This window comes from Grammomys surdaster, unplaced genomic scaffold (genome assembly GCF_004785775.1).
Source record: "Grammomys surdaster isolate TR1022 unplaced genomic scaffold, NIH_TR_1.0 174, whole genome shotgun sequence".
Lineage (NCBI taxonomy): Eukaryota > Metazoa > Chordata > Mammalia > Rodentia > Muridae > Grammomys > Grammomys surdaster.
The window spans coordinates 8,116,901-8,131,402 of NW_021604622.1; the positions used below are offsets into that span (position 1 = coordinate 8,116,901).

The 14,502-nt window shown below is 45.4% G+C and overlaps 2 protein-coding genes across 3 annotated transcripts in view; one reads left to right on the top strand and one right to left on the bottom strand.

Moving 5' to 3' along the window:
- CUNH5orf22 (chromosome unknown C5orf22 homolog) overlaps window positions 1-4,025 on the bottom strand; it is a 15,403-nt gene extending 11,378 nt beyond the window's left edge. The window contains exons 1-3 of one of the 2 annotated variants that reach the window (XM_028767695.1): window positions 3,898-4,025; window positions 2,928-3,073; window positions 355-504 (exon numbers count right to left, since the gene is read on the bottom strand). In XM_028767695.1, the coding sequence (XP_028623528.1) occupies window positions 355-504; window positions 2,928-3,073; window positions 3,898-3,978 (377 nt within the window). In that variant the 5' untranslated portion in view covers window positions 3,979-4,025. The remainder of the gene's footprint in view (window positions 1-354; window positions 505-2,927; window positions 3,074-3,897) is intronic. The other variant, XM_028767696.1, reaches the window with a different exon arrangement.
- A 213-nt stretch (window positions 4,026-4,238) lies between these two features.
- The window catches only part of Drosha (drosha ribonuclease III), a 108,871-nt gene continuing 98,607 nt past the window's right edge, over window positions 4,239-14,502 (top strand). Inside the window, exons 1-4 of the mRNA XM_028767570.1 lie at window positions 4,239-4,377; window positions 5,392-5,500; window positions 7,159-7,224; window positions 12,078-12,974. Of these exons, the coding sequence (XP_028623403.1) occupies window positions 7,208-7,224; window positions 12,078-12,974 (914 nt within the window). The 5' untranslated portion in view covers window positions 4,239-4,377; window positions 5,392-5,500; window positions 7,159-7,207. The remainder of the gene's footprint in view (window positions 4,378-5,391; window positions 5,501-7,158; window positions 7,225-12,077; window positions 12,975-14,502) is intronic.

Below are 14,502 nucleotides of genomic sequence, written 5' to 3' on the forward strand. Positions count from 1 at the left end.
TGGTTATACAGTACCACACAGCCATGGTCATACAGTACCACACAGCCATGGTTATACAGTACTACATATCTATGGTTATATAGTACTACAAAGGCTAGATGAAGTTAGCCAGCAATGGAATCCAAATTCCAGGAAATGTTATTTAAAACAAAGCAAAACAATTTAACTAGTAATGGATACAAGGACTATATGAAGGAGATCAACAGAATGAAGACTCTGTTTCTGATGATTTAAGAACTATTTTTGGAGGGGCTGGGGCTTACCATGATGCTGTAGTAGAAGTTACTACAGGAACCCAAAGTATAATGAAAAAAATTCAAATCCTTCCATACTCACTGACAATGAGGAAATTACCTGATGGTTGTGGTAGAAATGTCTTTGCCTACTAAGAAGTGGTGTTTGCCCTCTCTGATTTGCTGGGCCCATGTTGGATGAAGCCAGATTACGTGAGAAATATGGCCAGCGTAAACTGCAGGTATAATCCAATTTTCAATACTCAGTTCTCTAGAAAAAACGGAAACGTTAAAATATTAATGATTTTTCCCCCAACCTTTTTTTAAGACAGCAGGTTTTAAGAGTACAGCCCCTTGGGAGGTTCCGGAGACTACTAGGTTAAAGCTATTTTCATGGAAATACTATTTTCCATCCGCTGAATGAACATTGTACTGATGGCACACAAACATCATGGTGGGTTGGTATCCTAAGAGCCATGCCATGCAAGGTCTTTTGGTAGTCACTTCATGTTTTGTAACTAGCAATCACCCTTGTCCAAAGGTTTTACTGGAGAATGTTCTTGGTTTTATTAATTCTTGTTCCTAAGCAGATATTTTTATTTAGACCCAGGGCTGAACTGTTGGAGTCTGTATTCCAGTTAAGCTTTCAGAAGCTTGTGGCGTTTTGGTGGAGGATCAAAGAATAGTTACAACATTACTTATCTAAATTAGTATTGAAAATACTACCTCATTTTTCTAATCACTTCTGTAAGAGTATCAATCTTCATCATAAACCTCACTCAAAATGACATATGGCAATGGGCTGAGTGAGACAGAGGGACAGCCCAGGTGTCATTTACAAGGGCAAAATATAAGAAATTTTAAAAAATGTAAATAAGGCCATGAGATAGCTTTATAAATGTACTTTTTTAAATAAGAAAACTTGTTTACCTAGACATAATAATTTAATATTTTACAATGAACATCTACAAATTTCACTTTTAATTTTAAGTAAAGTAAACATACACAACATAACTCATGACTTCCGAGGCTTGATTTTGGAAGAGTATAAAAGACTGCAGACCGTGGGCATGGTGGCATATGCGGCACGGGGAGGAGGAGCAGGGGTTCAAGATCGACCTTGGCTATATAACAAGTCGATCCCCAACAACTGGAGTAGGGTGGCAGGGTGGGGGTGGGGGGATTGTAGCCTGAGTATGGAATCTTTTCCCCAACAGGGTTGCCTTGTCTGGCCTCAGTGGGAGAGTGTCTTAGTCAGGGTTTCTAGTTCTGCACATCATGACCAAGAAGCAAGTTGGGGGAGGAAAGGGTTTATTCAGCTTACATTTCCACATTGCTGTTCATCATCAAAGGAAGTCAGGAAAGGAACTCACACAGGGCAGGAAGGAGCTGATGCAGGGCCATGGAGGGATGTTACTTACTGGCTTGCTCAGCTTGCTTTCTTATAGAACTCAAGACTATCAGCCCAGTAATAGCACCACCCACAATGGGCCCTCCCACTCTTGATTACTAATTGAGAAAATGCCTTACAGCTGGATCTCATGGAGGCATTTCTTCAAGGGAAGCTCCTTTCTCTGTGATTACTCTGAGATGCCAAAGCTTTTAAATTCAGACTCCATTTTAGAGAACCTGACCTAAGTTTGAACTCAGGTAAACTAACAGACTGGTACCTACCATTAGTTTCCAAGTTGCCCCTCTAGAATACCTGTGCCTAGTTCCAGTCTCTAGGCTAATTCCCACAATAAGACCAGAGTTTCCAGGTTACATCCTCAACAAGATCAGTATCTCCAGGTTATTCCCCCAACAAACCTGCACCTCCCAGGCTACAAGTCAACCCCTTGCCCAAGGACCACCAATGCGGAGGGGAGCAGAAGTTAACTTTATGACTCCTAGCCCCAGCCAATTATGTTAAAAGCCACAGTAGCTTTCCAATTAGATGCTTGTACACGTACTTCCTGCTTGCCACTTACTATAAAGCTTTGCCCAGTTGACATTCGGGGCTCCCCCACCACCCAAACCGTCTTGTGTGATGGTGGTGCGCTGGGGGCGGGGACTGAGCTAGCTCGAATAGAATGAAGACCCTGCTGTGAGTTGCGTCAGATTGGCTCCTGTGTGTGTTTTGGGGGATCACTAACATTTCCCTGGCACAACAACTCCATCTTGTGTCAAGCTGACACACAAAACAAGGCAGTACACTACGTTAGTAGTTATCGAGGGTAGGAATGTGTGCTGGTTTGAGTAAGAGTGGACCTACAGACTCACATGTATGAATGCCTAGGGAGATTCTATTAATCCAACCAAGATCATTCCCCAGAGACAAGCCCTGTAGCCCACTTCTCAGATAATTCTAGATTCTGCCAAGAATCTTGACAACACTTAACCATAAAGAGGCTTCAATGTAGCCCTGGCTCTCCTCAAACTGTAATTCTCCTGCCTCAGCATTCGAAGGGCTGGGATCACAGGTATCAGCCACTCACTGCACATGATCCTTATTTTGGCTCTTTTAGTTGGTAAAAAATAAAATAAAATAAAATAAAATAAAATAAAATAAAATAAAATAAAATAAAAATTTAAAAGGCAAGCAAACAAACAAATAAAAATCCCAAACATGGTGAGTGCAGCAAAATCTATTGTTAATCATCCGCTTTACGCTGTATTTCAAATACATAAAATATGATAGAAAAATCATGTTACCGAAAGAGTGTTTCTTTATCAAACACAGTGTCTGCTGGCATATTCACAGGAATAAGGAGGTCTGGGTGGGAGTCAAAATGTAAAAAACGTATATTACTATCAGGAAGATGCTTCGAACCTATGGCCCGGTATATGAAAGGCAGAACCTGTAATAGAGACACACACACATTGAGAATTGCACTCTGTCAAGAGCAGACAAAACGACAAACGGAAAGACTGCACCAACTTGAAGTGCATCAAGTTGTCAAAAGTGGGAAAATAAAAATATTCTTTACCATAGATGGTTCTGATGATAATCTCCATCTTTATCACCCAACAGCCCAGAACCAGTCACTCTATCTAGCATTAAATTGTGTTTTAGGGCATTTTCTGTCCCTTTAGGATGGTGGAGCGGAACTAGATGACTTTTTCCTCTTACAGGCTATACATCCAACTTCACTACCAAATTTAAAAGCACAGACGAACCCAAAGCTGGGTTTATCTCAGAGATCGACTTTCTTTCCTCCTTTAACTTTCTCCATCAATAAATAACCTTCTCCTACTTTTTCCTGGAGGAAGGGACTGAACCCAAGGCCTGTGGTAACCACTGTACCGCTGAGCTTCACTCTTGTTCCATTTTGTTTTATACCCAGAGACCCTCCAGGGGTGCCATAACAAGTCTCCTGGACTTGCTTGGTCGTCTTCCAGACGTCTACTTAAGGTACCCACTTTACTATAAAACTGTCATATAAAACGTCAATAAACGCTGAAGGCTTACGTCTTCAGCAACAGCCCTATAACACGATCTACGATTATTGTCCCCATTTCACAGCCGAGGGTTCATTCAGGTTGGAGCTAACCCTTAAGTTAAAACGGCAGGATGACGACGTCGGCAGGGGGACAGGCTGCAGCCAGCGTTAGGTGCTGGTCAAGTCTCTGCAGGCTGCCGGGGTTCGAATCCCTCAAGCTAGGGCTTGGGTCGCCCGCTCACCTCCTGGTGATCCTCCACCACCCACACCGGAAGCTTGGGGTAGCGCCTGAGGCGCGCGCCATCGCCTCCGGCGTCACTCATGTCTCCGCGAGACTCAGGCCGCAGTGACTCCGCAGTGACTCCGAGACACCTGGGAGAGGACGCCCGGCACCTTCAACCCGCACGCCCCGCGACGGAAACGCGCGCTCACCCGGTTGCGCTTCCGGATTGGAGGACAACAAGGTGGAGAGGCGGGTGTGAGAACTCTAGACAATATCGATTGGTCTAGATGTCCGTCACTCTCACTGATCCGCCAATCACAGCGCAAAAGGTGCTGCGACACGCTCCGGAGAGTTTTTCCCTCCCAAGGCCCAGCTTTCATGGGTTTGCTTTTTAATTCCCGGGATTTCCTGTTCCGGAGGCTCGGGCGGCGCCTCTGTCGTGGAGGCTGTTATAGTAACCAGGCTCGGCTTCCGTAGCGGCGACCCCAGGATTCCCTAGGTAAACGGGGGCGCTTGATGGGTGTTCGGAGAACGAGTATCGAGTGTCGGGATTTAAATGGAGTCCCGAACTGAGCGAAACGATCTTGGAAGTCCGGCTTGGGTGGCTTCGGGGGAGATCTGCGGCCAGGGCGAAAGAGCGACCCTCGATACAGATCCCGTAGATGGGATGCCTTTCATCTATTTATGGAACACAAGCTGTGGTCCAGCCGCCAGGCCTCCCGGGCTGCAGGGGGAGGCGAGTCCCGGAGTCCTGCACTGACCTCGCATGCTGGCGGGAGATGCAAACCAGGCAACGTGCAATTGCTCTTCATCCAGCAGGAGGCCTGGCTGCAGCTTCAACCTGGGGAAAGCGCGGGGTTTTCAGCGACTTCTAGGCACACCTTGCAACTCTCGTTGCGGGTCCTGGACAAGTAAATTGTCCAGAATCGTTCCCTCAATTTCCCTGTTTTCAAAGGGCAGCCCAGGAATAGGCATTTCCCACGTGGGTTAAATTGACTTGAATTAAACTTTGCATCCACAGTACAGTGGTACAGCATGGTCTAGCTTTTCTAACGGAGTGTGCCGTTCCGTAGTGTGCCGTTCCGTTTTACACCGTGGAGAGGTGTTAATTCCCCTGACTGTTGTCCACCTCTAGCTTCAGTACAGTCCTTTTTGTTCTCCTGGACACTCTACATCCTTATTTTCTTGTATTTAGCACATTGCGTTTTTCTTTTTATAGTGTTCAGGACATCGTATTACTGTTGTTATTATGTAAACATTTGTATGTGTGTTTTGCGATCCTTGAACTCGGCAGGCTTGCGTGCCTTATTCATTTTTGAGTCTACAGAGCTTGGGACAGTCACGTGTGTTGGCTCAGTAAGTGATGGAATCAATGAATATGGCTGCTTCCCAGATGGTTTTGAAAATGGGTATTTCTGGGGGAGAAATTGGAAGGGATGTCGTGTAAACTTAGTGATTTAGACATATACTCAATGACGGAGAGTCAATCTTGCCTGCCGTTTACTTTGTGTAGAGGCTGTGGAGGATGCAGGAATGAATGAATGAACTGATTTCAAAGATCTAGTCACATACTGGAGGAATTCAACGTGGGCACACATGACTGTCACATACGGCAGATTCTGGTAAGTTCCGTAAGAGAACTGAGTACACACTAAGCAGTAGCAACGTAGAAGGAACGAGCTTGAGTCCACAGAGGAAGTCAGGAGTTCTTCACAAGAAGAGGTTAAGTGGGTGGGTAGGAATTTGTTGCAGAAGTAAGGGGAGTGGAAGCAAAGAAGTTTCATGGTAGTGCTTGGTATATTAACTGGCCCAGAAGTATAGGTTGACAGGGACTTTGTGGAGAAGGAAATATGATGAGAAGCCCGGGTGAGGTTGGATTTAGGTTAAGACCTCAAATACCAAGCATGGTGTTTGTTCTCAATTCTGTTGGCTTTGAGTCCCAAGTTTAATCATGAGAGTATTGGAACGAGGAACAATTATTCATCCTATTATTTGGTAGCTAGCTATTGTTTATTAAGTAGTAATTGATAGAGCTCAATTATTTCTTTCTTTTTTTTTTTTACTTTGCCAGTTTGAAAGCGACAAACATTTTTAAAAATTTTTATTTTTGTGTCTGTGTGTCCGTATGTTTATATTTTATGTGTGTATTAGTCAGGGTTCTCTAGAGTTAAAAGAACTTACAGAATGAATCTACATGTATAGGAAGGCGATTTATTAGAATGACTCGCAGGCCGTGATCTGCCTAACCCAACAGTGGCTGGCTGTGCCTGGAAAGTCACAGGAGACGTATATTAGATACCCTGCCTATTACGTATTTACAATATGATTCATAACAGTAGCAAAATTACAGTCATGAAGTAGCAGTGAAATAACTGTATGGCTGGGAGGGCACCAGAACATGAGGAACTGTCTGAAAGGGTCACAGCAATAGGAAGGTTGAAAGCCACTGGGCCACATATTTGTATGTACACTTGTGTGCAGGTAGCTCTGGAGGCTAGAAGAGGGCATTGGGTCACCTGGCAGTTGTGAGCCACCCGCCGCGGGTCCTGGAAACTGGACTCTGCCAGAGCAGCAAGTGTTCTTCACGGCTGAGCCATTCTCTAGTCCCTAGAAAGATGTTTCTGCATTAAAGCCTGAGCCTTGGCTGTCCTAGAATTCTAGCTCTATAGACCAGGCTGGCTTTGAACTCACAGAGGTCTGCTTGTCTCTACCTTCCCAGTACTGGGATAGCACAATATTTGTGTGTTCGTGTGTGTGTGTGTGTGTGTGTGTGTGTGTGTATGTTAAAGCACTCTGTGGGGGTTCATTTATGTTTACAATGTTCTGTGGGAAGATGCTGAGACTGAAAGTAAAGAGTAGTAGCTGTTGTGTTAAGTCGGGTCCTGGCTGTGTTTGAATTTGAATTCAGTTTTCACTGGGATTTTTATGTTGGCTTTATGCCTACTTTATATTATAGTGAAGGGAAATTTGTCTGCGGAGGATGGAGGAAGTCTTTCCTTCAGTCTTTTACTAAACCAGAGCCGGCAGGTGGCTGTGCTTTTGGTCAGTTTAGCAATGGATATGTGGGTTTGCACAACTGCCCAACTAATAAGGATGGCAGGCAGTTTGCTTAAAAAATTGACAGTAGCTCAGTATGTTCCTGATTTTGTTAATAGGCTAAGCACACTAGAAGATTTAAAATTACTGATAAGATGATTGTAAATAAAACCAACCTTCCTCCCTCCCCCCCTTTTTTTTTAGCACTGGCAGTTTTGGAAATATGTCTTTTTCTGTCTTGTAGAACTTACATCGTGAGCAGAAGATGTAGCTAATCTACAGGACACATCACAATGCAAGGCAGTACGTGGTAAGTGGTATGCTGGAAATGGCAGTTTCGAGAGACTAGACGGGAGAGGGTAGGCCAGAGAGGGTGGAAAAATTTCAGATTCAGAGGAAAGGCAGGAACTGTGTTCATTCTGTTATCTATGGTCAACTTGTTAAGAGATTTGTGTGTACAGCTAGGAACCAGACCAGAAGAGTCAAGGAAACATCCTAGAGGCCTCCCCTGATCGAGTTTGCAGTTCTTGATGACACATAGGCATTGAAGGTAGACTTACATAATTATTGGTGGACTGTGATGCTTGTAGGACCTGCTAAGAAGCTGCAGAGAGTATTGTAAGAGCAGGAAATCTAAGGAAGGTTCTCTAGAGTTAGAGATCTTATACAGTGAATCTCTTTCATTTCATAAGAAGACTTAGTTACAATAGCTTGCAGACATTTTTTTCTAGCTAACTGCTTGGCCCAGGGAGGGGTGGGCTTATTGGAGTTGGTGTGTCAATGTGGACGTGGGCTTTAAGACCCTCATCCTAGCTGCTTGAAAGTTAGTATTCTGCTAGCAGCCTTCAGATGAAAATGTAGAACTCTGAGCTCCTCCTGTACCGTGCCTGCCTGGACTAGGCTGTTGTTTCCTGTTGATTTTAGTCACAGGACATGGCAGTTCTAAGAGACGCCCTAAGGGACCTCCTGCACTCCTGACATAATACTTCTTACCTCCATTGTAGAGAGGCCATCCAATTTTCCCATGGTAATCTGGATCTGTCACCCCTCCCACCACTGTTATTCCTTTCTTAGCCTGCTACTGTAAGACCCCGACCCTTGGTCAGTGGTACTTACTTCGAGAAGCCCCTGAGTAAGACACCTAGACGCAGATCCATGCAAAAGCAAGAGGCTTATTTTCTGGGGTTACCTTCAATTAGTCCCTCAAGGCCAGTGTCTAGAAGGCAACCCCAATGTCTATTACAAGCAGTTTTTATATTTTTTTTAGAGCCACAGTTTACATCAGCAAGGTTACAGTTCAAACTTACTAGCTAAGCATATTGACCTTTAAATCTATTGGCTAGCAAGCATGCACAGATCATGACTCGCATTTGAACTCCGTCTGGGACTTTCCAGAGGGTCAGATGACTATCAGTCGGTACATTCTGTGGTTACTCAAGCCTTGACCCCAGGCAGGAGGGGGAAGCTGTAGAGGGGACAGTGTAAGTCTGGCAAAAGCTCTTAGGGTCCTTCACTATGCTTGTTTAAAATGCTCTAAATGAGACTTAACCAGAGAACATAGTCTATGATGGGCATTTCTGAGATGTCCTTTGTCAGTGCAGTTAATCTGAATCTCTTCACCTTGGCCTCAGACAGACTCTTCAAACAAGGGCAAAAAGTAGCCACATTCTTCACCAAAATACCAGAAAAACAGTCTCTTGGCCACATACTGAAATTCTCCACTGAAATCTCTTGGGCCAGGTCCACACAATTCAAATCATTATCAGTAACAAAGTCTTGTATATTCCTACTAGGATAGCCCATTAAGCCCCATTTAAAGCATTCTACTGCTTTCCAAATCCAAAGTCCCAAAATCTACATTCTTCCAAGCAAAAGCATGGTCAGGCCTATCACAGCAATACCCTAGTCCATGGTACCAATTTCTGTCTTAGTTAGGGTTTTACCACTGTGAACAGACACCATGACCAAGGCAACTCTTATAAGGACAACATTTAATTGGGGCTGGCTTACAGGTTCAGAGATTCAGTCCATTATCATCAAGGTGGGAACATGGCAGCATCCAGGCAGGCATGGTGCAGGAGGAGCTGAGAGTTCTACATCTTCATCTGAAGGCTGCTAGCAGAATACTGACTTCCAGGCAGCTAGGATGATTGTTTTAAAACCCACACCCACAGTGACACACCTACTCTGACAAGGCCACACCTCCTAATAGTGCCACTCCCTGGTCCAAGCATATACAAACCATCACAGTAACCCAACAATAGCTGGCCGTAAATGACTGTGAAGGTCCAGTGGTTGGTTCTGTAGTTGCTCAGTCCATGAGGCTGGATGTCATAGCTGGTCTTCAGTATGTGCTAGAAGCTGATAAAGTAGGCTCCAGTGAAGGAATGGAGTTGCTAAGAAGGCAAGACTAAGCAGGCAAGGAACAAAAGCTTCCTTCTCCCATGTCCTTTGTCCCATGTCCTTGCTTCCAGCAAGGAGGTGTGGCCCAGGTTAGATACAGATAGATTAAAGATGTATCTTCCGATCTCAAAGATCTGGATCAGAAGTCTATTCTACTTCAGATTAAGCAAAAATCCCCTCAATTGTGGCTTCCATTTTTGGGTTTTAGTTCCAGATTAGTCAAGTAGACAGTGAAGAATAGTCACTGAAGTTTTATGTGTGGTGATGGGGTTGCCGAAAAATCAGAAAGAGTATTACTGTAGCTGGTTAAGGGAGCACGTATTAAGTATTATTAAAGTATTTGCAAAGAAAATGATAGGAATTTTTTACTTTGGGAGGCAGAGTCAGTCTGATCTCTGTGAGTTCCAGACCAATCTGCACCATAACAAGTTCCAGGCAACCCAGGGTTGCAGAATGAGACCATATCTCAAAAAAGCAAACGAAATCAAACCAGAGCCAAAAACCAAACCCAGAACCTTTTTGTTAAGATGGAGGGACACATACATTATGCTAGTTTTGAGATAAGGTTTTAGTTAAATGAGGTAAGGGAGGAAAAGCTTTCAGGACTATTCCCTGGTAAGTGTGTATGTCTTGATACCCTACAAATTATATTTATTGGGAAGGGAATTGAGGGTTCCTGCTTTTCAGTACCCGTAGAAATCAAGGTCCTGGTACTAACCCTGTTTACATACTGAAGGTGGACTCTAGACTTTTGTCAAGGTGCTAGCATGGTCAGTTTTCAGATTCACTTTCATGATGAAGATTCTTGTCTTGATGTTCAGGTGGCTTTCTTGCTGTATCTTTCCTCACCAGGTAGAGACTAGACTTTCTTCTGTCTTCATAAGGGCACTAATCCCATCGTTAGATTACCATACTCTTAGTGACTCTTCTGTTGCTGTGAAGAGACACCAGAAATAAGGCAAATTTTTGTATGAAAGCATCTGATTAGAAGTATTCCCTTGGCAGGAAGCATGGTGGCAGGCAGGCAGGGAGGGAGGGAGGGAGGGAGGGAGGGAGGGAAGGGAGGGAGGAAGGCATTGGGCTTACATCCTGAACCACATGCAGTCAGGCAAGAAGGGAGGGAGGGAGGGAGGGAGAGAGGGAGACAGAAAGAGAGACAAGGCCTGGGCCTGGTGTGGGCTTTTGAAACCGCAAAGCTGCCCCACAGTGACACAGCACCTCCAACAGGTCTTAATCCTTCTTAGTGAGTTCTGCTCTCTGGGGACCACACATTCTAATATGTGAACGTATGGGGTCTTTCCTCATTCTAACCAGCGCAGTTGCGACTCACGTTAATAGCACCCAAGATTATTTTAATCCTAGTTACTTCCTCAGGCTCCATCCACCATGTATCACCACAGGAATGTAAGGATTCTGAGGAGACAAACGTTTAGTCCATACCATCATTTTTAGGAAGTTTGAACATGAAGAAAATGAGGCAGTGCAAAGTTGAGGGAGAACTGGAGGCCAAGGCAAGCATTGTGTGTTGAATAGACTGGATATCTAAATGCTGATGTGAAGGGTTGGGTAGTAGGCAAAGATTGGGAGATGGCAGACATAGAGTGGTCCCCTAGTCCCAAATACAGATTTGGAGATGGAGCCCTAGGTGCTTCTGGCAAGATAAGCTTTGCTAGGAGCAGGAAATTGGGGATGGGGTTGGATGCAGATGAGTTGGGTGAGTTTGGGGAGTTGGTACAGCCTCTGTTTGGATGGGGTTGGTGTCTCTGTGTGATAGAAGAGTTATTGTAAGCAGCGAGGAGGGCTTGAGATGTGAGGAAGGATGTCCAGAGACGGCACCCAGCATCCGAGCTGGCCCGGAAAGTACCCTGGCTGCTGGAGATGCCAGGGATGTGTGGGCAGCAGCCTGCCCATTTAAGTGGTGTTCAGCAGTCCTGTTTTCAACCTGCCCTTCAGGGAGTGAAATGTTGGCTCCTTCTACGTCTGACGCATTGCCTGGTACCCACTGAAGCAGAGTGGGTCAGAACTGTATGGGTTGTTTTAACAAATGAGCTGTCAAGACACTGGGCAAGATTCGAGGGAACTGTGGTCAAGGATAGGAAATGGATGGAGAGGAGGAGGAGCAGGGACTGCTGTCGGATCTAAGGGACTGGCTGTAGTGTGCCACGTGGAACAGACGGGAAAGAACAGCTGTAAAGGTTTTAGGGAAAAATAAATTTTTTTTATATGGGTTGACTATTGGTGCTACTGATTAAGTGCGTAGGGGCTCATCAGGATAGTTAGGTATTTAGGAAACCTGTTGGCGTGGTGTTGGCATAGTGATGTGTGTGTGCACATGCGCAGATACTTGCAGAAGATAGAGGATGGCCTCTGTCATCTTCTTCTCAGGCACTACCCACTTTATTTTTGAGACAGGATCTCTTACTGTATGACTGGACAGTGAGCCCCGGGAATCCTCCTGTCTCTGCCCTCTTGGCTCTGGGATTACAAGTACATCATGTTTTGTGTTTTGATATGCATTATGTGTTGGGGCTCGAACTTGAATCCTTATGAGGTTTTTAAAAATTTACTTTAAAATTTACATTTATAGTCCGTGAGTGTTTGCATGTGTGCTTGAGCGCATTCGTGTGTGTGTGTGTGTGTGTGTGTGTGTGTGTGTGTGTGTTTACGTCTGTGTAAGGGCAGCTTGTAGGATTCAGTTCCCTCCACACTGTGGGTCTTGGTGAGACCCATATTTTGATTTCTCCTTTTCTCTAAAAAAAGTCATAGAATGTCGTACCACCCAGGACGCGGGTGTCCCCGGGGACGAGGAGGACATGGGGGAGGAGGAGGAGGAGGAGGACATGGAGGACACGGAGGACATGGAGGACACGGAGGACATGGAGCCAGAGCCTCAGCACCAGCTTTCAGGCCCCAAAACCTGAGACTTCTTCATCCTCAGCAGCCGTCTGCACAATATCAATACGAGCCTCCGAGCGCCCCCTCTTCCTCGTACTCGAACTCTCAAGCCCCCAACTATATGCCCCCACGACCGGACTATGCTCCTTACCCGCCACCGGTAGCACCGTCAGCACAAGGCCCTATCCCACCCTGCCCAGTTAGACCCCCTTACCCCAACCACCAGATGAGACATCCTTTCCCAGTGCCTCCCTGTTTCCCACCCATGCCCCCTCCAATGCCTTGTCAAAATAACCCCCCAGTCTCTGGAACACCTCCTGGACAGGGCACTTTTCCCTTCATGGTCCCCCCTCCTTCTGTGCCTCACCCCCCTCCCCCTCCCGTCATGCCGCAGCAGGTTAACTACCAGTACCCTCCCGGATACTCTCACAGTTTCCCACCTCCCAATTTCAACAGTTACCAGAACAACTCCAGTTCTTTCCCACCCAGTGCTAATAACAGCAGTACCCCTCATTTTAGACATCTCCCTCCATACTCACTCCCAAAGGCTCAGAGTGAGAGAAGGTCCCCAGAAAGGCTTAAACACTATGACGACCACAGGCACCGAGATCACAGTCATGGGCGAGGCGAGAGGCATCGGTCCCTGGAGCGCAGGGAGCGCGGCCGTAGTCCTGAAAGGAGAAGACCTGATAGTCGCTACCGCTCAGAATATGATCGGGACAGAACGCCGCCACCTCGCCACCGCAGCTACGAAAGGAGCAGGTAAGCCCACACGTAAAGTTCCCTAATAAAGCTGCAGTGGCTCAGACACGGCCAGTTTCTGTCTGCAGACCAACAAAAACGTGTGCACTTTTCCCTCTCTGGGTTTTTTGAGATAGGATTTCTCTGTGTAGCCCAGGTTGTCCTGGAACTCACTCTGTAGACCAGACTGGCCTCGGACTCAGAGATTCTTCTAGCTCTGCTTCCCTAGTGTTGGGATTGAAGGAGTGCCACACTACTGTCTGGCATGCACTTGATTTTTAATTTAAAAAAAAAAAAGATGGTTTAGACTTTTCACAAGGAAGACTGACAAGTAAATGGGTTGTAAAGAAAAAAGGGTGGTTTAGGAAAGCGTTCCAAAATGACTGGTGTAGACCAGTGTGGCCTTTTCCCTCTGTGACACCGGTGTGCTTTAATGATGATCCCACAGCATGAAAGATTTCATTGTTTTAAATCATTGGGGCTTTAATTTTGCTCGTTGTGGTCACCTTTGGGTTGTGACTCTCTGTTCTTTACAAACGGGTGATGTGCGTGCATCACCAACCCGGAAGCAGAGCTCGGTGACCACTTTGAACACTGTTGCCTTTAAAGAGAAGCAAGACTACTCATTCAAGTTATAGTCCCAAAATAGCTTTAGCCTGTTTTCCTGCACTGAAGTGTTCTCACAGAGGAAAGTTGTATTTGAAAAATACTGTTTAGTTGTAGATTCATGTTTTTTTTTTCCCAGTACCAAATTTTTCTAAATAAAAAAAAAATCTTTAAAGGAGGCAATCTGTCCCAGTTTTACTTCTGCTGTGTGTGTGTGTGTTTGCTTTTTATAAAAAACAAACATTTAAAAAAACAATTTAGGGGATAAGGGTTTATTTCAGCCTTTGATTCCAAGTTATAGCCCGTCACTGTAGGAATACAAGGCAGGAACCTGAAACAGCTAGTCACGTCATGTCCATAGTCAGAGCAGAGACAACAGAACGCTTACATGCTTGCTTATGCCCCAAATATAATTAAATAGCAACTGCAAGATTGTTCCAAGGCAAACTTTCCAGAAAGAGTAATATGTACTTGTTACCATGAAAGATTGTTCTAAAGTGTGGGGAAGGGAACTTAGGTATAGGGTGCTAGCATGCAGTTCTGCAGGGTGGCAGTATCACACCATTGACTTTGCCTAGCTAAGCAGAGCTGCCTCACAGTCACTCCCAGGCTACTCTGCTCAAGGTAAAGGTGTACCTGTCACAGCTGCACAGCATAGACACCTAAGGAATAGCTTAACCTTTTTTAAGAAAGGAGGATCTTGGGAACTTGCATATTAATAAAACGCACGTGCGCGAGTGCGCACACACACACACACACACACACACACACACACACATGTTATGGGCAATATTTAGAAATTGGCGCCCAGTCCAGCTTGGTCCGGCTTGTTCCCAGGCAGCCACCATGTTCCCACTGCTCCTCAGCTCTGACCAGGGCTCTGGCTAGTTAGATGCACAGCCCCTGGCACCCATGAGATGCTGCAACCACAAAGCTGAACCCC